General features: G+C 40.3%; 1 protein-coding gene across 1 annotated transcript in view; it reads right to left on the bottom strand.

Moving 5' to 3' along the window:
- The window catches only part of PREX2 (phosphatidylinositol-3,4,5-trisphosphate dependent Rac exchange factor 2), a 285,362-nt gene that overhangs the window by 116,867 nt on the left and 143,810 nt on the right, over positions 1-24,685 (bottom strand). The window contains exons 19-24 of the mRNA XM_060127864.1: positions 23,717-23,802; positions 18,560-18,696; positions 15,649-15,766; positions 12,911-13,095; positions 10,650-10,811; positions 468-687 (exon numbers count right to left, since the gene is read on the bottom strand). Coding sequence (XP_059983847.1) covers positions 468-687; positions 10,650-10,811; positions 12,911-13,095; positions 15,649-15,766; positions 18,560-18,696; positions 23,717-23,802 — 908 coding nt within the window. The remainder of the gene's footprint in view (positions 1-467; positions 688-10,649; positions 10,812-12,910; positions 13,096-15,648; positions 15,767-18,559; positions 18,697-23,716; positions 23,803-24,685) is intronic.

The raw sequence follows: 24,685 nt of genomic DNA, 5'->3' as shown, positions 1-24,685 counted from the left end.
ACGTCCAAGCTTACAAAAGATAAAATGCCAATCTAATGCTGCATTTAATTCAGGAATTAAAGCTTATGGGGAGTTGTGATTAAAAACTACAAATACAGTTTGATTCCATGTCCCACTGGGATGGCATGGGGTGGTACTCCGCATCCCTTGCAGCTGCTCCTCTACTATTTTTCTCCTAGTTATAGGGCCATCTCAGATGAGTGATTTCACAGCAAGATGAGCTGTGCCTATCAGGCATGTAAGGAAGACAAAAACAATTATTCTTCTCAGAGGAAAACTAATGAAAATGTGTAACTCCATTTTCATTCTACAAACACTTATGCATAATTATCCAAATGATTAGCGTGAGGAATCCTTTCTTCATAAAATTTCAGACTTGCTGACATGCTAATTTCAGGGATGCAGGAATAGGTATGATCGCCTAAGTTACGTGTCATAATTTGATAAAGTTGAAAAAGCTAACATACCTTGTTCCGATTTATTTTCTTTATCATGAGAATTATGCTTCCTGCTATCCAACTGAACACCAAATGCACTCCCCAGGTACGCTGATGTTTTGGGATAAGAAACTTCCATCACATTGACATGGCAGTTGGTGGGGCAGAAATCACTGCTGTGCAGTGGGGAGATCTTAGATTTGGCCTGTTTAAAGGTGGGCCAGGCTCTATTCTTTAGTACACGAGAAAACTGTAGATGAAAGATGAAAGAAAAAGCAGTTGAATGCAGTGATAATTCAAACATTTCACTCCTGTCATCCACAGCAAAATCAAAAGAAAATTAAAACATGTCAACTGCAACGGGTGAAATAAATTACAAGCTGTCAGAAATTAAGTCATTATTTTAAAATTCACACGTTCTTAGAAAAGCAAAGCAATACAGGCAGCAAATGCAAAGGATTCTTTTGAAACACTGATTGCAACTTAAGCGCTAAAAGAGGTGAATTCAAGCGATCAACACCACTTACTAGGACTCAAATCCACAGGCTCCCAGCAGCTGAGAGTCAGAGAGAGAAACTGAATCAGCGTTCTAGGACACCAAGATAGGAGAAGTGCAAGGTGGCAGAACAGGGTAGCTGTCAGGTCAAGGATGGAAGAAGATGGATTATTCCAAACATCGTCACAAAGCTGACCCAGACCTGAGTCTGGGAACAGGTGAGACAGCAAAGCTTGGTGGTGGGGACCCCGAATGGCAGGACAACAGGCAGAACAGACTTTACTTCCCACCCGTGCTTCCTGCTCATCACTGTTGAGCTTTGGGTCAGGGTCAGCCTGAACACCGGCATGCATGCTGCTTCTACACCATCGAGAATAGTGATGCTCAAGGAAGTTACACAACTTGCCCGGAGAGCCACTCCCCTACTTAAAACCTTGCCATCCAAATCCACGGTCTACACTTGCCATGGTCTATACAGCCTCCCAAAGTCCGATCCATACCCGGTTTATTTATCTCAAGCTCTCTTCCCCTTGTTCCCTGTGCTCCTCCTGGCTTTCACCCAGTCCCTCTCACATACCATCTACTCGTTCGAGGTCTTTGTACAGGCTGTTCAGTGTGCCTGAAATGTTCTTCCCTTGTTTCCAAACTTACTCCTATGCATTTTCAAGTTCTGTGAAATCATCAAGAGGCCTTCCCTGAGCCCTAGTCTAGGTTCAATTTTCCCGTTTGGGTGCTAGGTTACAGCACCCTGTAATCCTCCTTACAATTATGAATAATTTTCTTTTTATTTATTTTATTTATTTATTTATTTTTGGCTGCGTTGGGTCTTCGTTGCTGCGCACGGGCTTTTCTCTAGTTGCGACGTGCAGGGGCTACTCTTCGTTGCAGTGCACGGGGCTTCTCATTGCCAGGGCTTCTCTTGTTGCAGAGCATGGGCTCCAGGTGAACAGGCTTCAGTAGTTGTGGCTCGCGGGCTCTAGGGCGCAGGCTCAGTAGTTGCGGTGCACGGGCTTAGTTGCTCTGCGGCATGTGGGACCTTCCCAGATGAGGGCTTGAATCTGTGTCCCCTGCATTGGCAGGCAGATTCTTAGCCACTGCACCACTAGGGAAGTCCCATGAATAATCTTCTTATTTCTCTCTCCCTTAGCAGATGGTAAACTCCATGAAAGTCATGCTTACATCTGTCTTATGCATCACACACAAGCATCTCATAGAATTGAAGTGGACTGTAGTTTCAAAAACAAAGGACTGAGAGCCACCAGCTCCCTGTGTTTTAGTTATGTCGTCCGCATAACTGATGTGATGCTGGGCAAGTCCCTGTCTCTTTGTCATTTCTAGTAAAATACGGAATGTGGATTAAATAATATCTATGCTCGCTTCTTCCTTGGAAACGATAACCAGATTCTATCTATTTATTCCACTAGTAGAGTAGTAATCTGGACACTGAAGAGAATAAAAATTAAGACTACTACCAGTTACTGTCTAACTTTTCTAGGTTAAATTCAAGAATAAAGATATGATATAAAAAAATCACATCTTACTAGCTCACCATTAGAATATGAACTATCTTACAAGGATATTAAACTTTCTTTTCAAATCACATGTCAGAAGCTATGTATCTCAGCAAAGGGCTAACGCATAGTAGGACTCTAAATAGAACTGGACTGAAATGCAGGAATCTATTAACAAAATTACTAACACATTTGATAATGATACATAGTGAAAATAGCCTAAACACTGAAAGACAGGGAGGCATTTAGAGAACTCCTGAATTATCACTGTCTCTTTATTAATAACGAAACTGTGACCTGGAGACTTATCTCGGAAAGACCTAGAATTTAAGGCCAGATGAAAACTTTCATTCAGAAGTTCTTTTCCACTGTAGTTGCAGGATAAAAATCTCAGATAAGGCTCCCACGGCACAAAGACACAGAGATCGATTTTATTACGTCACCGCATCCATGGTAAGAGGCAGTTACCCTTCTGTGGCTTTCTTTCATTTTAACCAATTATTCATTTATTCAAAAATATGAAAAGAAGCATCTATTCTGGATCCTGTGCTATGCCAGAGACACAGCCCTTGCCCTCACAGAATTCACGGTCTAGTAGGGGACACAGGTGAAGACGATATACCACCCTTCTATATAACAAGTATACTATTACAATTATATGTAACATATATGTATAAACATATATACAACTGTATATGTGTATATACACATATGTAACAATTATATAATAAATACGATAGCCAGATAATTAGAAGTTTTGGTAAGTGCTGAGAAGGAAGTGAACAGGGTGATGTAATGAAGTATCACCACAGTGATCAGGCAGAGGAGGGGGAAGACTCCATTTTCAGTGGGACCCATTTCCTGCAGCTTTCCGACATCTATCTCAATACAAATGTCTTCTATGCCCTCTCCCCATGCACTCAGAACGGTGCGTAGCCACATGTCTGAATGTGCCTAGTTTCTTTCAAAGAGTAAGTGGAGGGCTTCCCTGGTGGCACAGTGGTTGAGAGTCCGCCTGCCGATGCAGGGGACACGGGTTCGTGCCCCGGTCCGGGAAGATCCCACATGCCGCAGAGCGGCTGGGCCCGTGAGCCATGGCCGCTGGGCATGCGCGTCCGGAGCCTGTGCTCCGCAACGGGAGAGGCCGCAACAGTGAGAGGCCCGCGTACCGCAAAAAAAAAAAAAAAAAAAGTAAGTGGAAACTTCTTTGATACGAGCCTCTCTTGGAGAAGGAAGAGCCTTATGAAAGCAGTGCTGTCTTCCATCCTGGGGTATCCCTAGGAAAGGGGGAGGGGGCGAGGGGGGCCCATAATCATGGGTCCTGGAAATGTGGATATATTCTGAAGATCAAAAATGTGCTGGCAGACGGCATGCCCTGATATTTAATGGTGAGCCCTTTCTGAAACAGACCTGAAATGAGGAAGGCAGAGTTCTTGTACTGACCGTGGTGGGCACGTGAAAATGCTCTGATCATGCCATACAGTAGTAAAAGGCCCTGGAAATGTGGACCTGTCATCTTCTTTAGCAACATCAAATGAAACACTGAGCTCACTCATCTGCTTTGGAGAAGCTCACAAGGAAAGACAAAAGTTCTTTTCCATAAATAAAAACTGCCATTTTGCAATAAAGAAACGTACAGGGTATGGGATAGGGGGTGGGAATGAGTTGGGATGGAAAATGCTTTAGACCTATCGTGGACCAAGCTTATTACCAGCTTCATTCATTCATCCAACAATGACCTATCCAGCGTGCTCTAAACCAGGCACGGTTCTAGGCACATTGGGAAACAGTGAATGAACAAAGATTCCTGTCTTCTGGGTGGTTACGTTCTAATGAGGGGAGAGGCAAACAATAAACATAGTAAGTCAAAGTCAAAGTGGGACTTTGCCACATGAGAGGTTGGCGAAAAAGGCGGAATCACCATAGGAGACTATGAATGGGCCACGAAGAAAGGACAAAACCAGGATAGGTCATGTCACAGAACACTGCTTAAGAAAGGTACAAGCTCAACTGCATCAGATGCTACTAAAACAAGGACTACAATGACAACAGTGAATAAGATTTGGCAAAATATAGGTCACCAGTGACCTTAGAAAGGGCCAGTTCAGTTACATGGAGGGAACCAGAGCCCACCTTCAGTGTGCTGAGAACGAAAGGTGAGTGAGACAGCAGGTGTGGACAGTGGGTATGAACAGCGGGTATGGACAGCAGGTGTGGACAGCAGGTATGGACAGCAGGTATGGACAGCGGGTGTGGGCAGCAGGTGTGGACAGCAGGTATGGACAGCTGGTGTAGGTAGCTCTTTTTAGGACAGAGATCAAAGATGTGGAAGAGGAGGTAGAGAGGAGAGTGGCGGGCAAGGGAAGTATTTATCTTTAATACAGATATTAAGGCATATTTGTGTATCGACAGGAAGAAGTCATTCTTGGAAAAGGAATTTCAGGTTTTTAATGCATTGGTAGTTAATTCATGAATTACTGATCATGACAACAAATTTAGAGCCAATTACAGTCATTTGACTACAAGTCAAAAAAAAATACAAAGGTAAGCTATTATTCTGCAGACAGTCTCCCACTTCAATGAAGTGTAAGACCCCACTGGCATGGACCTATAGGAATTTTGTATCAGGGGAAGAGGACATGGGGAGAGATTTTACCCACAGTTTTCCCAATCCATACATCCGTTTGGGGATTATGTGGCATTAATAACTAAAGATACTCAGAATAGTCCACGTAAAACTTAGATTCCTACAGATAGTACTTTTGTGTAAAAAGGAACTATCTGTTAAAAGCTCATTAAATATTTATATGGAAGAAGTATCCCCAATGCCAAAAATAAGGCCAATTATGGAATTATTTGGAAACAGGAGAATGAATCTAGAATTTTTAAAAGTTCTCAGGACAACAGAGAGTGAGCACGTTCCTCCAAACAGTGCATACTTTTATGTCTGGAACGACTGCCCACACTTCCTGCCCCACAGAGATTAAATACCAGCTTAGGGTTCATTCAGGTCCCCAGTAAGGTCTGAACATCTGTGGCCTATAACGCTGGCCAAAAACTTAAATGTGATTGCAGCAGCCTGGCTATGGAAACTGTAGAAATATCAACCGGTTTCTATTTTTAACACGTAAAACTTTTAGAGTCTAAATAATAAGGGAAAGCCAGCCTCTTTGAGATTTTAGTTTCTATGGATACATTGTATTTTATACAAAGAGGGCTGTTTGAAGCTTTCATCTGGGAGACAAATAGGTTGCTAATAATAGTTTAAAAGTAAATATGTGGAAATTAAAAATATATATTCACAAATGACACACATCTGTTACGTGGATGGAGCTGACCTTACCTGACAGGCTGTTACCTTAGGTATCGACATTTTGTTCAAACAGCAAAGATCCTTGAAATGTTTTCTTGCTAACCTTGTTTCTCTCTTTCGTGAGAAAGACAGCCAGTGATTCTAAACAGGTTTATGGTCAAGAAGGGATGATGAAAGGACTGCTTTTAAAGCACTCATGTCCTGGTTAACTACAAGTTTCTCTTTATTTCTAAATTAAAAATAAAAATAAGTGAGACGGCACTCCATAGGACTGATACCTAGTTGGCTACCTGCCACGTATGTGACTTGAAGCAAATTCTTACTTCCTGAGAAAGAAGCAGGATGATAAGACTACTCAGTACACATGGCTACTTGGAGGCTCAAACAGCAACAATGTGCATACGAGAGCTTTCCAAACTTCAGTGACATTCTTTTTATCATTTCAAATCACTGCCCGGTAGCCTGTCCACCTCTTCTTTAAAAGCTTCCCAGGTGCCCAGTTACTCCTGAGGAAATGGAAGATGCTTCTCACTCCCCGGGATAATGTTGTTGAGAATCTCCGACACTTGGGGAAAAACTCTGCTTATAATCCCCCAAAACATACATCTCTCAGTTTATTGCAAACCAGGTTGTTGTTAGAAACCAAGAAATAACACCTTCTTTATCACCATAACCAGTTAATCACAGACGGTATATATTTTCCTCCTACACACAGCTTGAATTGATCTTTTTCTCTCTGTCCCCAATGCTTCTTTCTACATGAGTCCAAGTCACCCTCAACTTGGACATCTTACAAACAAATCTGATGGTTATGTCACTTCAAAACATCACTGGAGGGGCTACCCTGGTGGCGCAGTGGTTAAGAATCCGCCTGTCGGTGCAGGGGACAGGGGTTCGAGCCCTGGTCCGGGAAGATCCCACATGCCGCGGAGCAACTGAGCCCGTGCGCCACAACTACCGAGCTTGCACTCTAGAGCCTGCGAGCCACAACTACTGAGCCCGCAGGCCACAACTACGGAAGCCCACGCGCCTAGAGCCCATGCTCCACAACGAGAAGCCACCGCAATGAGAAGCCCACGCACCTCAACAAAGAAGAGCTCCCGCTCACCGCGACTAGAGAAAGCCCATGCACAGCAACGAAGACCCAACACAGCCAAAAATAAATAAAAATTAAAAAAAGAAAATCACTGGAAAAAAATCACATTTTGTCAGGTTTCCTTTTTAACTGCATCCAACTAAAATCCTCCTTTCTGGCCCAGGCAGTACGTCAACTCTTCATCAATCAGATCAATCTCATTTCTAAGTCTTTGCCTTCATTTATGATCTCTCCCTTTACTCGAGAGCCATCTCTCTTCCTTTTCACTCTGACAGATCTTTCCAGCTGATAGCAGCTAGCATCTGCTGACCACTCAGTCCGAGATGATTTCTCCATTACTGAAATGCTATTGCCCTTGCAGTCAGAACCATACTGTTTAGCACATCAGCTGTGTAGCAAAGTATCAACTACAGGTAAACAAACAACAACCAGTTTTAGACTAAAAGGGAGCAAGGTTCAAATACCACTGCCGCTCCCAGCTGTGTGCCTTTGGGAAAGTTACTTGATCCCTCTGAGCTTCAGTCACTTCATCGATGAAACGGACAATATCTCATATCACTGTGTTGGTAAGATTATACAACACAGGCAAACTGTAAAATATAGCTAGTATGCAATGCCTGAGATAGACTGCTATAAACTGTTGTACGCTCTATAACGGCACAGAGGACCAGCATATAGAGCAAGGTGCTGGGTGCCAGGGTGTTCAACCATTCATGGCAACACCTCCTAGTCGGCTAAGTAGTATTACTATCACTTCATGTATTTTGACCTTTCTTCCCAAGTAGATTGTACGTGGGGGAGGGCAGCCTTCTTCAAATAACTGACTTACGCCCCTGTTGCCTATGTAAAAAGATACACATTTAGTAAGTATTTCCCCAGTCTTCTTGTCCCATCCTGCAACAAATTTGCTTTTGCGAACTTGAGTTTCTGACCAATGCTCTTTCATTAAAGAGTGTCTTAAAAATATCTTCCACATAAAACAAATTGCCGCTTCTTTTGCAGGGCTATGTTTATGGACACTGCCCTGACATTCCTGGTGTTGCCTCTTTGAAATCCAGGGTGACAGATTTCCTTTAGAACTTAGACCAAGAAAACCTTTACTTCTCTTAAGAAACATGTATGTATCACAGGGATGCTGATAAATAAGTAACGGACTGTGTTTCCCTTTTCATTTTGGCCATCAGGAAGCTGAAGGCCAAATATAATATTCCACTTTAGCAAGTAAACAGAGTCTTAGGACCTGCTTACCTATAGCCCCCTTTTCCCTGATGGTCTATACCATCTGTTCTAATATAGCTTTACCTCTAAATTTACCTACTCATTTTCCTCCAATATTCATCCTTGCCTTCTTTCTCTTAGTAATAAAATTCCTTGAGTTTCAGTTTGGCACATGGATGCCTAGTTTGAGACTACATTTCCCAGCCTCCCTTTCACTAAACAACAGGATGTGAACAGTAGTGACGTGTACAACTTCTGGGTCCTGCCCTCAAAAGGAAGTGCTTTACTCTCCACTTCCTGTTTCCCCTTCTAAGGGGCATTCATTTAGACATGGTGGTGGTGCACCAAGTTTGGCTTTGCGGAAGAGGGCAAAATCCTAGGGGAGAAAACAAAAATATAGAAGGATTCCTAGAAGATCATCAAGCCCCACCTCCCTGGACTCCTATCAGATTGTACTTTCACATGAGTGAGAAATAAACTTTCTATCTGGTTTAAGCCTCTGTTGTCTTGGTCCCTCTTAAAGCAGCTGAATCAATACCCTATGTAATATACCCTCATCTTAATGTTTTATTTTTATTTCTATATTTTACCTTTTCTTATGTGTATTTCTTTAAGCTACTTCTACTGCTTTTGCTGTTTGAATGAATGGAGAGAAGATAATAGGAACAAAATCCAAAGAAGGTAGAAAAATGACACATGCAAAAGTGACAAGCTTGACAACCAGAATCTGCCTGAACCCTACCATACTTTATACAGATCCATCTCTGAAGTAGAATGACTCTCTTTTCAAAATGTGTTCAAAAGGGGACTACTAATTTGCATTTTTTTAGAGCTTTTAAATTTAACTTCAAAGCATTGTCACCTCTCATAGAGACAGGAGAAGTAAAAAGAAAATCTTCTGTTTTTCAGCTTCAACGGGACATATCCATGGAATCTTTCCCAAACTTAAAGAGGTCAACAGCAATCATGGAAAGAAGGTGAACAGATGTGACAGTTATGCAGTATCTTGAATATCATTTTTTCTTCATGTAAATGGACTTATAAAAAATTATGACATCAATACATATTCAACTTAACAAGCCTAACAGTGTAGGAAATGCTTAAAGAAAAACAGTGAGCCTGCTTCCCCTTCCCCTACCTGAGGCAACCAAATTGAAATCCCTTGGGTATTCGTTCACACATTTCCCTATTTTTGTATGGAAATATCTGGACACATATTGACTTATCTTTTATTTGCCATACCAAACATAGACAGTTAACTCATATTCATAAACACTGGGATAAATAATATTTCCTAGTATGACTACCAAAATTTAAGCAACCAGCCTCACTTTGAGGGAAATAATTAGCTAGCCTCCCACTGACACAAACAGGAAAAAAAAAAGAAAACCTACTATATGTTTTAGAGATCAATTTTTATTTATTCTACCTCTAAAATATATCCTCGAGTTCACCAAATGTTCTCTGTCTCCTCTGTCTTCCCCAGAGTCCAAGCCATGACCGTCACTCACCTGGACTATTGCAATCGCTTCCCACCCCTCTCTACGCCTCACTTCTTGCCCCTTGCAATCCATTCCTACAGAGGAACTGGCATGATCTTTCAAAAACCTAAATTAGATGAAGTCATCCTTCTTTCTAAAATTTTCCAACTGCTTCTCATCGATGTAAGAAGAAAATCCAAACACCTTCCAAAGTCCCGAAAGGTACAAAGAGCTTCCACACCACCTCATACCTGTCCCTGCCAAAGCCTCCGCCCTTACGACGGACTGGTCACTCTTCCCCTGACACTCTGACCTTCTTTTTGCTTTGGGGCCTCTGTACCAGCTGCTCTGTCTACCTGGACGCTTCTTCCTCCCATCTAAAGGAAGAGTTCTACTTGTCATTCAGACCTGAGTTTCCCAGAGAGGCTTCCTCTATCGCCACCCAGCCTAGAGTTCCCACCCTGGCACTCCCTGCCGTAGCTTTCCTCATAACTCTCTCCAATTTTTGATTTCCCCCTTTGTAGAGTTTTATTTACTTCGTTGTTGTCTCCCCCACTCAAATGGAAGCACCGTGAGAGGAAAGACCTTCTCTCCTTTGCTGCCGTATTCCTGGTACCAAGAACACTGCTTCACACACAAAAGGTGCTCAATTAATACGTCAAATGAATGAGGCAATGAATCCATTTAAAACAGCCGATGCTCCATGTACTTTCTGATTGAGGGCTCTGTTCCCTCTGTCAAGAGAACAGGGAAAGAAGAACTATAGTGTAATAATAAAAATCTGATTTCAGAATTAGGTGGCCTGGATTTAAACCCCAACTCTATTCTTTCCAGTAAGTAATTTAATTCTTTAGGCCTCAGTTATTATTTTTGGAAAATGTGGAATAAAGGCTTAGCTTACAAGTTTGCAAAGATCAAATGAGGCAAAGGATGTAAAGGCATTCAAAAAACTCTAAAACGTTACATAAATGTTATCATTATTTCAATAAAGCAGTACATAAATAAGTAATGAAAAATATCAAGAATTGAATTCAATTTGACATTAATAACAATTTAAATAATAATTACTTGTAAAATACATACATAGAGCTTTTTACCTTTTTATAACTGGATATTCTCTGACATATGCGCTCAATTTTTTCATTGCAAACAGCACTGAATTTACTCTGAAGGTCAGTGGGAATCACCTCGCTCAAAGAGTTAAGGCTGGTGCAGTTCTGTACAAAATGATCATCGCTTTTAGCCAGGGCTTCAAGAATCTGTAGACACACACACACACATACACACACACACACACAAAATAGAACAAGAAAATAAAACCTTCAAAATCAGCCAAACAAAATGTTCACGATTCCACAGCACAGGGTGACTCTCCCCAGTGTGCTTGCTGCTTTCAGCTGCCCGGGATTTGTGTGTTCAATAAACCCTGGCAGTGAAGTGATGGACTTCTGTGTCTGGCATCTCCTGTTTTCCCTTCTGCTGGCTATAAAAGGCTGCCTGAGGGAGGTGAGGGGACTTCAAAGACTCCCTGCTGGATAAATCAGTACACTCTGATGTGTACACTCTCATATTTTAGTCAGAGTTACTCAGAACATTTTTTTCTCTCAGTTTGGTAGTAGAACAACAAAAACTAAGGAAAACCATAACCTTGCTTGCTACTGAGAGCCTGGTACAGAGAGTGCGTTTAACAAATGTTTGCTGAAGGAATGAATACATGAGACTTTCTCTTGATAAAGTAAAAAGCACTGTTGCTTTCAGCGTCTGAACTCCATCTGATAAAAGTGTTAGATAAAAGCATCCACATGACGTATTCAGCTAGTAAATCCTTTTGGCTGTTTTAATCAATTATAAGGCAGCGTGTGTGTGTGTGTGTGTGTGTGTGTGTGTGTGTGTGTGTGTGTGTGTGTGTGTGTGTGTGTGTGTGTGTGTGTGTGTGTACACCATGAATCACTGAGAATTTCTCATGAACTGGGAATTAATTATGTTTATTATTTATATGTAGCATTCATGATTGTTCAAAGATCACAAAGACTGATTACACCCTTACCTGACAGTTTTATAATATTGTGTGAGACAACCTACAGACGCTGTGTTTATTTGACCTCCTTCACCACCTCCATTCCCCTGTCTTGCAGAATATAGAGTGTGAGTTTTTTGTTTCATCACTAGTCTAGAAATTAGAGCTCACTTTATCATTAGCAGTGGGATCTTGGTTAAATTTCTTAATTTCTTTGACTTTCTTTTCTTCATGTGTAAAACAGAAATCTGTGCAGATTAAGTTGTACAGTTGTCATATATAAAGTAATCCACGTAATCTTGCCAATTTGAAATAGCTAGAAAATGAGATAAAATAATTACAGTAACCTGATCCCAAACTCTTCCATGGATCCTCTTAGTAGTATAATGTAGCTGGGAAGGGGTTGCATTTTGAAAATACAGATTCTCTATCAGTAGGTACATATAGTGGTACAATGCCATCAGAATGATGGGAGTTTTTTCAAAAGTTAACTTTCAGAATATAAAACAAAAACATAAAATAATTATTTTTGAAATAGTGCATTTGGATTTTTATATTATTTTTCCGCTAAAATAAAAAAATACATGTTATTAATGCTAGATCTATCTCAACTACACACATTCAAAACAAGAATTGAAATGAAGAAATAAAGGTGGCAAAGCTATACAAAAGCAGATGGAACACTAAAGCTCCAACCTGTGGAGGGTCCAACAGGAGTCTGATCGATTTACCTTGTGGAAGGATCATGAAAAGCAAACACAGGGTCGCCTCTTACTTAGCATATGTTTTATCCATTTGGATGAAGACCCCATTTCTCCCTTCCTGTTTTGCTGTAGTCTAAGGACTAAGTACAAGATCCTTTGCAACTAAGAATTGTATAAATACCTGAAGATCTATTCATAAACTGATCTCTAAGCTTCGAGCAATTTTATGAAATAAACATGAGACTTGCAGAATTTGAATGCGTTTTACGACTTCAAATATTCTTCACAGGAGTATGTACATTTAGGAAAGCACCACCTGTCATGAAAACCATCTGAAACGTATTCATGATACTGAGTTAACAGACGTAGTAAACTTACTAAATGCAAAGACACGTTTGCCAAATCAACTAATGCTCGCCTGGGCAAGCGTCCCATCTAACATGACACTATGCTCCAAGAGATCAATTAAAAAAAAAAAAAGACTGTACATAAACTGAGTAATGGGGGAAAAAAGAACTTCAATGAGCGGACAGCTGAAACATGTACAGCTCTTTACATTTTTTGAAGTGGGGGTGAGGGAGGGTTTTAGCTGCTTAACCAAGAACAAAATCCCTTCCTTTGCAGGGATCGCTCGTACCTTGGCAGTGAGGCTGAAGAAACCTTTGGGTTCGATCATCTTCTCCACCACGTTGCACTTGATCCCGGCGGTGCTGTCATACTCGTACACGACGCCATACTCTAGGTGGACGTTATCCACCGTCAGACTCACGTGCTCCTTCTTCCCGTCGATGATGGCCATGGTGTTGAACTTGTCAATTACCTCTGGAATAAAGATAACTTTAATTCAGCAAATTCAGGAAGGGTTTGTTAATCTCTTCAAATAATTTGAGTCTCTTTGAATAAGTTTTAAAGAATTCTTTAAAGGGTGACTAAATCTGCTGTGCTAAATGAAGCGTCTATTCTTGTTAACATTTTAAAATATAAGAACATTTAAAAAAATACATGATTGACCGATCCAAATCTTACCACTCTAATATGGCTAGTCTTATCTTTACACACCCATTTTGATCTATGGACCATATGTATGCCTATTTATACCTATATCAACATTAAACATACAATTTTTTCATTAAAAGCATGCATAACTTAAAGTCAGGGTTCCTAAAACTGCGTCAAACATTGGGTGAATATTTTCTCAAAGCAGAAAAAATACAGAAAACCATATTGAAGAAGCAGAAAGGAGATGGAATAATTATTTTTTTAAGCAGGGAGTGCCTGAATTTTCCCAAACAGCATCTTCTGAAGCTGACTCATTGCGAAAATGTGTCATTGTTCACTGTAATAAAATTTCCATCTGGAATGTATTCCTATAGGTTTTTGGCCAACAATCAGTCAGCTAGGGGAAAAAAACACCTAAAGTCTCAAGCAAGAACTGCTGAGGAATCTAACAGTAAATAGTGAATAAGCGGAAAGAGAATATTAGCTTACTTAACACAATTAAGCCCTAGAATAGCAGAAACAGTAAATATAAAATAGGCAAAAGCAGGGCTTCCCTGTTGGCGCAGTGGTTAAGAATTGACCTGCTAACGCAGGGGACATGGGTTCGAGCCCTGGTCCGGGAAGATCCCACATGCCACGGAGCAACTAAGCCCACGCGCCGCAACTACTGAGACTGCGCTCTGGAGCCTGTGAACCACAACTACTGAGCCCACGTGTCACAACTACTGAAGCCCACACACCTAGAGCCTGTGCTCCGCAACAAGAGAAGCCACTGCAATGAGAAACCCACGTACCGCAACGAAGAGTAGCCCCTGCTCTCCGCAACTAGAGAAAGCCCGCACGCAGCAACGAAGACCCAACGCAGCCAAAAATAAATAAATAAATTTATTTTAAAAAATAGGCAAAGGCAGAAAAATGGTTTTCTTTAAAATAATTAAGTCCAAGAATAGCTATAAATCAATTTCCAGAGCATCTCATTAACCCATTCTACCTTTCACCGTGGCACCAATGATGATTAGCAAAAACTAACTATAAATGAGGAATAAAAGCCTCAAGATAAGGTCCTGAGATTTGTCCTCGTTTGAATAAATAAAAGAGCTGATTTAGCACTACAGCTTTGCTGCTCCAGTGAGATTGAAATATTCCTGATGTTGTTCATGATCTGAGAAGCTCCTCCCAAGTGCCCTTCCAGGAATGGAGGGAAAACCGCTTTTCCTAAGTACCCCCATATGATTCAGTGTGCATAGCAAATTCTCCATCTATGCTGGTTCGGAAAAAACTAATAGTACAATAAAAATATCCAGAGACATCCACCAATAGTATAAGTGGAAAGATACCAAGAAAATGTAGGAGAGGATTCAAGGACTTCCATGAAAAAGTTTATAATGATATTTCAAGGTATTTGTTACAAACAAACGTAAACGTAGTTGCCTCAGTCCCTTCACCATTCGCCACTGAATACAGTGACCTGCAGGTTTGCTTCACTGAGAAAACAGAAATGGTATAAGTCCTTATCAAAAGATCTCTCTCCCCGTCATACTCACATTATTAGTTTGCCTCCTTCATTACTGTAAGAATACAGTAAAAGTTACTTGAATCAAGAAAGTATTTTCAAAACAAGGACCTACTGTATAGCACAGGGAACTATATTCAATATCTTATAATAACCTACAATGGAAAAAACTCTGAAAAAGAATACATACATACGTATAACAATCACTTTGCTGTACACCTGAAACTTACACAACATTGTAAATCAACTACATTTCTATTTAAAAGAAAAGGAAAAAAATGTATTTTCAAAGGAACTATGGACCTTCTAAACTAGGGCTTCTCCTATTGTAATGTACATACAGATAAGACCTTGTTAAAATGGAGATTCCCATTCGGTAGATCTGGGGTGGGGCTGAGATTCTGCATCTCTGTCTTACTCAGGTGATGCTGATACTGCTGGTTTGTGAACCACAGTGGAGTGGGAAGGTGCACACAATGTTTAAGCTCAAAATAAGGAAACATCCTAACTTGGGTCTGAATCCTCATTCCACTGCTTCCTGGCTTGGGCACGCCCATTCACCTATATGGGTCTATTTCTTCTCCCATAAAATGAGAATGATGATAATCCCACCTTTAATAGATTTTCGTTTTTGATGACTTGATGAGATAATCCACGTAAAACATTTAATACAGTACCTAAGAAAGTGTCATAGCTATTCTATGTCAGTCACCAGCAATTATGACTTAGGGATTTGACGTGGCATCTATCTGAGACGACCAAGAAGTGGCTTGAACATATAAGGTTTTCAATAACTGGGATGCGGCAATGGCACAAGGACAAAGAATACTATAGGGCAATGAGGAGAAAAAGGAGGAACCCACCTTCTACTTTACAGTCAAAAGCATCCCCTGCTTCATCTCCTGGGGGTTTGGAGTTAGACTTCTGAAGGTCTTCCTGAGCGCTCTCAATGCTGTTATAAACCCATTGAATGGAATCTTGCTGGAAATGAGGGGGAGAAAGAAACCTCAGAGGTATTAGTGCTTCCTGAAATGCATATCCATTTCATAAACCTGCTTCAAAAGGAGAGTTGACAATCTTACTTATTCTTCTAGTTTAAATACAATAAAATACAATAACATTTGAAAGAGAAGGAAAATCAATGTCAGAAACTAATAGAAAGTCGGTGGCATTATTTTTCAACAGGGACTTCCCCGGTGGGGCAGTGGTTAAGAATCCGCCTGCCAATGCAGGGGACATGGGTTTGAGCCCTGGTCCAGGAAGATCCCACATGCCATGGAGAAATTAAGCCCATGGGCCACAACTATGGAGCCTACGCTCTAGAGTCCACAAGCCACAACTACTGAAGCCTGCGCGCCTAGAGCCCATGCTCCGCAACAAGAGAAGCCACCGTAATGAGAAGTCTGCGCACCGCACCAAAGAGTAGCCCCCACTCGCCACAACTAGAGAAAGCCTGCATGCAGCAATGAAGACCCAACACAGCCAAAAATAAATAAATTAAAATAAATAAATTTAAAAAAAGATTAATAAGTCAGTGAGAAACTGATAGGATGATAAAACTAAAAAAAAATATTTTTCAACAAACTGACAAACTTTCTAAGCTTGAGATTTTTTCTTCCAACGATAGATAGGCTTTTAAATAAGATGTATTTCCCAAATGTCTTAAATGACTCAAGTCTATCTCAAAATGAATTATAAATTACATTTTTACATAAATGTTAGATGGGCACTTTTCTGAAGAAGCAATGGTCTATAATTGTACAAATGATTTAAATGCTCTCCTAACAGTCACATATGTTTCAACACATTTAATGGTTTTTGTGAGTCAAGCCAATAAGAAAATTGGAAGAACACCTTTCATCTCATGGGGTTCCCAATTGATATAACTATCTTTTAATCCTTCCACGTCATAAATCATCCTATATTTTCATTGAAGTAGCAGTTCCTGTCTTATTTAGATAAATGAGAGATGAAATGGCTACCAAGTACTGCTTTCAGGGTTGCATTACTACTTTAATGTTTGTACTTTTCCTAGGTAAGATGATAAGCTGAGTTACATGACTGAAGTGTGATATAATTTGTACTATCCATTTTTCTCTTGTATTAACTTCACAATTGTGTTTGATTATTATACTGCTATCCATCATTAAAATGCTAGTTAACATTTAATCATTCAAGTACACCTTGGTGACCTGTTGTGGCCTCCAAGTAACCACTTCCCCAGAGTCCACACCTTTGTGTAGCTCCTTCTTACACTCATCCTGGGCTTGGTCACGTGATCTGACTCTTCAAAGGGAGAGCAGTAGCAAGCATGATGTAAAGAGTTGACTGCCTGTAATATTCCCTCTTGAAACCCAGATACCATGCAGAAAGGAGAATTCTGCTAAGGAATGGAAAGGAAGGCCAGGTGGAGGGGCTCTGGAGTGAGAGGACATCAGGAGGGGAACCCCAGCACTAGTCAGTTCCCAGCAGAACAAAGCCACATCAGGACGAAGCCCTCACAGGAACCAACACCCAGTCAACCCGGAGAACCAAGAGAAACAATTAATCACTGTTGTTCTAAGTCACTACGTTTCGGGACAGTCTGTTTTGTGGCAATGGATACCCAATAGAGCATGTTATTCACTTAGTGAGTTTTTCTGTCCTTTTATTGCTTTTCTTAATTATTTCACTGATCAACACCTCTCCAACAAGGAAGACAGGGGAAATGAAAAGAAATGAAACTCAAATCAATTTGGCTACCTTTTAAAATTTTGATAGAAGGGGAAAAATTTGATCATTTAAGTAGTATCTTTTTAAAACTTCATTTACTAATACAGTTCAATAAATATTTATTTATTAAACTACTGTCAACCCAAATAACCTACGCTTCTACGTGTGAATTCCAATCTGCTGTGCTCTTTTGACCTTACTAGTAAGCAAAATTGATCAGCTATTTTCTTGTGGGCTCAGTATATTGCAGGATGTCAGTCCTGGCCTAGGAGAAAATAGCCACTCACCTTTCTGTTTTGGACACAAAGTCATATACTCAAATCTAGAAAAGGGTACTTCACCGAGCATGACAGAAAAAAATAGAAAGCCTGTCCTTTAAAATTCCTTTTGCACTCAGTTAATTAATTTGAGAGAATTTTCTCTTATAATCCAACACTCCCTTGTATCTCATGAGATAATAAGCTTTACTTATCAATTAGGATTCTAATTTTATTTTTGTACAGCACTTAAACTTTGGATCAGAGGACAGTGCTTAAGATTTTAAGTAATGGCAAACACATATTGGTATTTTCTTTTAAAAGCTAAATCCAGCTACCTAAATAAAAATATATCCAACAGTCAATCACAGACCCTATAAAACCCACAATTTTTTCTTTTTCACAGAAGTTTTATAATAAACAGTGTAAGCATTAATAATTCATATATACAGATGGAGGTACAGCTGACCATTATAGATTCTAAGGCAATCACAAGAGTCAAGACCTTTGGATTTCAATTTGATAAACAGTTAGCTATTTGAAAACTCATCACAATGAAAATGAAAATAGCCCAGAGCACTTTTTAAACTGGTGATGATACTGTAGTAGCAAAATGTGGCCATTTAAGCAGAATCGATTATAACTAATTATGCAGATAAAACAAGCATTATGCGATTGAAAGTTCTGCACTTAAACGTGAACTTGTCAGTGGAAACCACAGACAGCCCTGGCACTATCCCATGCTGTCCCCGGGGCCTTGTGTGCAAGTTTGTGATCACAGCTACACCAGCCAAGGGTAGTTTACCTTCGTTGGTCTCCTGTACTTCCTGCAGGCTGTGACATGGGCAATAACACTGGCGTGTGTCTCTTTGCTGACATTGATTCCATTTACTTTGATGATACACTGTCCAGGGTGAAGACCAGCGGCTGCGGCCACAGTTCCTGTAAATACAAATGAGAAAACTGCCAAAAACTAATTTTAGGAATATGATTCATTTTTATTCCATATACCGTAAGGAAAGCAATTTTAAAATATGATAAACATCTAGCTAGCATGTTCTTGATGAATCTGGCTCTAACGGCAATGCCCTCTCAAAAACTCCCTGCTTGGGCTTCCCTGGTGGCACAGTGGTTGAGAGTCCGCCTGCCGATGCAGGGGACACGGGTTCGTGCCCCGGTCCGGGAAGGTCCCCCATGCCGCGGAGCGGCTGTGCCCGTGAGCCATGGCCGCTGAGCCTGCGCGTCCGGAGCCTGTGCTCCGCAGCGGGAGAGGCCACAACAGTGAGAGGCCCGCGTACCGCAAAAAAAAATTCCCTGCTTTTTAACTGGTCATTCAAACTGTGTTGAACAAATATCTTCCCACCCCCTGAAGAATTAGTTTGAAGAGATACTGTGAAGAAACCTTTATAATGCTAATCAGTTATTTTCCCTTTCAAATGTCTAATTGATCTAATTTTCTAAACATGCATATATAATGGCACAATGAGAAAGCCAGAAATACAGGCCTTTTTACACTTCCTTTAGTCTACAAAATCTCTAAATATTTAAACAGTATTCACTTTCATATTTTAAAATGCCAACAATTAAAAGACATTCTTAAGGGAAAAAATCAAGTCAATTAGCAAATAGGAGTGGACTGGATTTGCTAAGAGAAACAAGACTTCAGGATATGTACAAAGGGTCAGGAACCAGACAATTTGTGGAGAATAAAATTAATCAGAAAACATCAACTGTCCACCATTTATTTGCAGAGATATAGTGGCATATCCTAACAGGTGAGCTAAGATTTTCAGAACCTTCCAATCATTACTATTTGATATTCTGAGCAAATCAACATTTACAAAGCACCATTGCTAAATACAATGTACATAATTAACATCAATGATTATAAAACTCATCATAAGTATGTTAGAAGAGCTTTCCTTTGTAAGCAATTTCTCCCATGAAGGAATTATTAAACATCTTAAAGAACAGAATTTATATTCAAGAAGACAGTATACATTTCTTCTCACTAAAATTCACTCCCAGAAATATTAAGTGGTTTTCCTGGATTGAGCTGAATCTTGAGGGAGGGAGGGAGAATCGCAGCAGAAAGAACAGCCTAGAATCTAAAAAAAAGGGTACAAATGAACTTATCTACAGAACAGAAACAGAGTGACAGATGTAGAAAACAAACTTATGGTTACCAGGGGGTGGTGGCAAGGAAGGATACCCTGGGAGACTGGGAATGACATATACATACTACAATATATGAACTAGATAGCTAATAAGGACAGGGGACTCTATAGCCCAGGGAACTGTACTCAAGTCTTCTGTAATGGCCTATATGGGAAAAGAATCTAAAAAACAGTGGATGTATGTATATATATAAGTGATTCACTGTGCTGTACACCTGAAGCTAACACAACACTGTAAATCAACTCTACTCCAATAAAATTTTTTTAAAAAGAAGAAGAAGAAGAAAAAGAGCCTGAAAAAAGGCACTGAGTCAAGAATAACCTGGACATTTGGGACCATAGGAGCAGTCAGTGTGAGCTCAGAATGAAAGTGGGTGAGAGAGACCGGAGAGCAAAGCAGAGGCAGGTTGTGAAGTCTCTGTGCGCTTTGCGTGAAGTCCTGAGCGTGAACCTTACTATACACGCAAGAGGAAAAACATCTAAGAATTTTAAACAGAGAAGTGACATGATCGCTCCCAACCCCCGCCTACGCAGAGGATGGATCATCGGAGTTTAAGTCAAAAATCAAAATCACAGCAAGCACCCAGTGCAAATTCCCAGGATGGAATTAACGTAGCTTGAATTATAAAGGGGAGCACGAGATCAAGTTTCTGATGTTTGATGATGGTGTTGACGGAAAGGCTCTAGTCCGCACTCAGGATCACTCCTGTGCCTTCGGACTCAGTGGCTGAGTAGACGGAGAGAGAGAATACAGAAGGTAAAGCAGCTTCAGAGAATAGATAAAAAGTTCAGCTGGCGATAATACTGGGTTTCTTAAGGTGCCAAAGGTGCGTTTAGGTGGAGATGTTTAATAAACAATTAGATCTAGGCTATAGAACTCAAGAGATCTGGGCGGGAGAAAGAGATTTAGAAATCCCCAGCGAAGAGGGTCAATATGATTGTTTACGGAGAACAAGAAGGCAAAGAAGAGAAGAGAGTGCCAACAGTTCAGGGGTCAATAGATGAAGAGCTGGCAGAGGAGGGGTAGGAGAAAAATCTGAAAAGTACCGTCTCAGAAATCAAGATAATGAACGTTTTAGGCCAACAGGAGCAGTCAGTTTAAACAAATGCAACAGAAGATTCAATTAAGACAAGAATTCTCAATGTCCATTGTATTTTCCAGTTAAGTCCATGATTACTCTTATAAGACATGGGTTACTCTTGGAGACATGGGTAGGAGGTGGGAGGAGATGTCTATAGCCCTGGGCTAAAATTCAAATAGGAAGTGAGGAAGGGCCAGCCAAAATAAAGACCAGCATTTCAGGAAGTTTGGCACGACAAAAATAAGTTCTGAGAGCATTACTCTAGAGCGGAGGGTCTCAATCTTTGACATGCATACAGATCACCTGAGGATCTTGTTAAAATACAGATTCTGATTCAGTAAGTCTTAGATGGGGCCTGAGATTCTGCATTTCTAACCAGCTCCCAGGTGATGCCAACGTTGTAGGTCTGTGGACCACACTCTGTGTAGCAAGAGAGGAAAATAAGGGAAGAGGGAAGGTTTTGTATTTGCTGTTCAGTTTAAGACAGTTTTGTTTATTTCGATGAGAACCAACTGAGCATGTTTATAGCCTCTACTATAGTAATCCAGTGAAGAGAAACATTGAAAATTCTGGAATCGGAATATCTGACAGTGTAATACCCCAGAGGAGGTATCTGAAGGGGTGGGCTCCAGAGTATCGGTAGGGATATTAACCTTGAACTCCAGAGAGGAAAATGGAAGACCTCTTCCTCTAGACTAGGAGAAAAATTGGTGACGGTAAAACAGCCAACAACGTGTGCAAAAAAAAGGTGTGGGACTTGGAGGCCTTCATACCTGGGAGCCTGAGTATGTCTGTGAGGTGAAAAAGGAAGTCATCATGGGGGACAGGAGGCAATAATGAATAGAAAAAGAGACAGCTGATCAGACACATAAAAAGACTGCTGAGTAGTGACAGGGCTCAGTAAAAGACAAGACAGTGAATTGGGATGATACTAATTCCACATCCATGATAGATTTTTCCTAGCTGCTCAGGAGAAAAAGCAATGAATGTAGTTAGGTTTATCCAAAGCTGAAATAAGGTGGCCTGGATGCACCTGAGAGACAGGGATGAGAGGACCCTAACAATGCTGAGAAGAGTGATGGAAGTGCTCCACCATGGGGATAAAGCTGGCTAAGGAAGGAAGTGGCACTTTGAGGGATATAATTAACCAGGAGGAAAGGAGAAGGATCCCAAGACTGGAGGTCCCAACGGAATTCTGTTTACCATTTTTTATTGAAGAAGCAACCAAATTTTAAAGCAACCAGATAAGAGACCCAAAAAAAGAGACTGTAGTCAGAAAATGGCATATTCGAATTGTAGATTCCACAGGTGAAAGTCCCATTATTGATATGCTCTAGTGTGTGACCATGGGAAAGGGCTGAAGAAGAAAAATGGGAAAGAAGTTTCTTTTTCTTATGGCAAAATTACAGTGCAAAAGGAAACCACAGACTGATACCATATTTAACATACACTCGAAAGGAGAAGCACATGAGTCTTTCTTTTACTCTTCAGAAGCAAAAAGCATAGTAACCAGAATTGGCCCTACCCTATGATTAAGTTCCCAAAATACAACCCTGCTCTTTAAAAGATACTGTTAATAGGGAAACAGACACAGTTTGATTCACTTAGGTTTTCGGTTATTTCATAGTATCAATAATGTGACTGGCTCCTTTTTGGTTTAGTGAAAATGAAGGAGATATTTGATGTATCAAATATCCCATTTCGGTATGCAATGAATCCCATTTCAGTTTTATAATTGTAATGAGTTACTGGACACATTTTAAATGTCTATTAATCTATGTGTTTTAAAATTCTGAGCGAAAAGACAAGTTTTGAAATAAGATTAATTTTTATCATACATACACTAATGAAAGCAATCTCATAACCTAATAGGGGTCTAGGTAGTATATTCTTGATAAATGTGATTCGGATAGCAGTGTCCTCTCAAATTTTTCCAGTCTAATATTGGAGTGATCATGTTAAGATGCTCTGGAGTTCACATATCTTAGTGATGAAAAGCATGTACGTCTCTTGTTAAGATAAACACATGGCTTCGCACGCTTAGTGATCCTTCTTGCTACAGCAGCAATTTATTTACTACGGTCAGCAATGTGGGATCTAACAGTTATTCCCTGAAATCACATTAGTGTTAGCATAAAATTTAAAAGTACATATGTTAACAAGAGATATCAAAGGCTGATTTGCCTATCAAACAAAAAGAATAAAATATAAACATAAGTTTTGGGTCACATAAATTATTTAATTTAAAATGCATTTTATGCTTTATAAAATGCATGGCTTATGAGAATAAAGTAATAAAGTAATCATATAGCAACAGACATTATATAAAGGAAACAGATCATTCTTAAGCCCAAACACTCACATCTTTGAATCGCTGACAAAAATATAATAATTTGCCGTCAGAGAAAAATACAAAACCTTAAAGTCATTACATCCTTTGATTAAACTAAAGCATACAGAAAAGGGAGACTGGGAAGCATCATTCTCTTATGAATTTTTAACAATGATAAATATGTCTTACAATTTGAAGAGCTTTTTTGAAAATATTGCTTTAGAAATATACTATCATTGAGCTAATACAGTAGAAATACCAGTGAGAAAATTCACAGCAACATGACTATGCACTTTTAAACATATTGTTGTTCAGCAGGGAGTATCCAAACCTGCTGGCAAGCTGGTTACCACACGGGATGGATTTCTCACCTCTTCCCACCGCATGCACCACCGAAGGGCCGTATCCTCGGATCTGGAAGCCAAGTCCCTCTGCTGAATCTGGGATTTTCACTGTCCTAAAGCCAATCAAAAATAAGGTAAGATGATTTTAAAACACCACAGTTGGTTGAAACAATAGTTGTCCACATCTTTATTCAGTCCTTCAGTAAATGCGTATCATAGTCTCCCGTGTGAAAGACACTGGGCTGGACAAGCATGGTGGGTGCCCTTCCAGGGGCCCAGAGCAGGCACGTCACCCTGAGTTCCTCCACGGAACACAGTCGTTGTGTAGAATATCCTGAACAAAGGCTCTGGGGTCAGACAAACCTCGCTTTGAATCTTGATTTAGTCACTTCATAGTTGGATAACTTGGAAGAACTCCTTAACTGAGCCAGTTTCCATGGAAAGATGATGATGTTAACATTACTTTGCAGGGTGTCAGTGGAGACGAAAAGAGAAAGCTCTGGTAAACTGCCCCGCTGTGAACTATGTAAATACTTAGTAAAATGGACGCTTCTCTCCTTAGTTTACTCTGACAAAGAAGGCATCAGTGCGCTGCGAAATCTCATCGTTAAAATTAATATAAAAGAAACACAGGGTTCACACGTTTCTACCTGTTGGGAACTTCAGCAAAGAGAGACAACAAAGAGCTGGTTTTAAAGAACAGATCTGTCAAACACAATATCAAAAGAATTTAACAAATATGATTAAATTTTGTGTTTATTCAGTGGAATTTTAAAAGGATAACACACCAAAAGGTAAACCAGAATAAGAAAAGCTGTATTTTTTGTTTTCTGGGTTTTTTTGCGGTACGCGGGCCTCTCACTGTTGTGGCCTCTCCCGCTGCAGAGCACAGGCTGCGGACGCGCAGGCTTAGCGGCCATGGCTCACGGGCCCAGCCCCTCCGCGGCATGTGGGATCTTCCCGGACCGGAGCACGAACCCGCGTCCCCTGCATCGG

The sequence above is a fragment of the Lagenorhynchus albirostris genome, chromosome 17 (assembly GCF_949774975.1).
Source record: "Lagenorhynchus albirostris chromosome 17, mLagAlb1.1, whole genome shotgun sequence".
NCBI classification, from domain to species: Eukaryota; Metazoa; Chordata; class Mammalia; order Artiodactyla; family Delphinidae; genus Lagenorhynchus; species Lagenorhynchus albirostris.
This window is presented reverse-complemented; position numbering and strand designations above follow the sequence as displayed.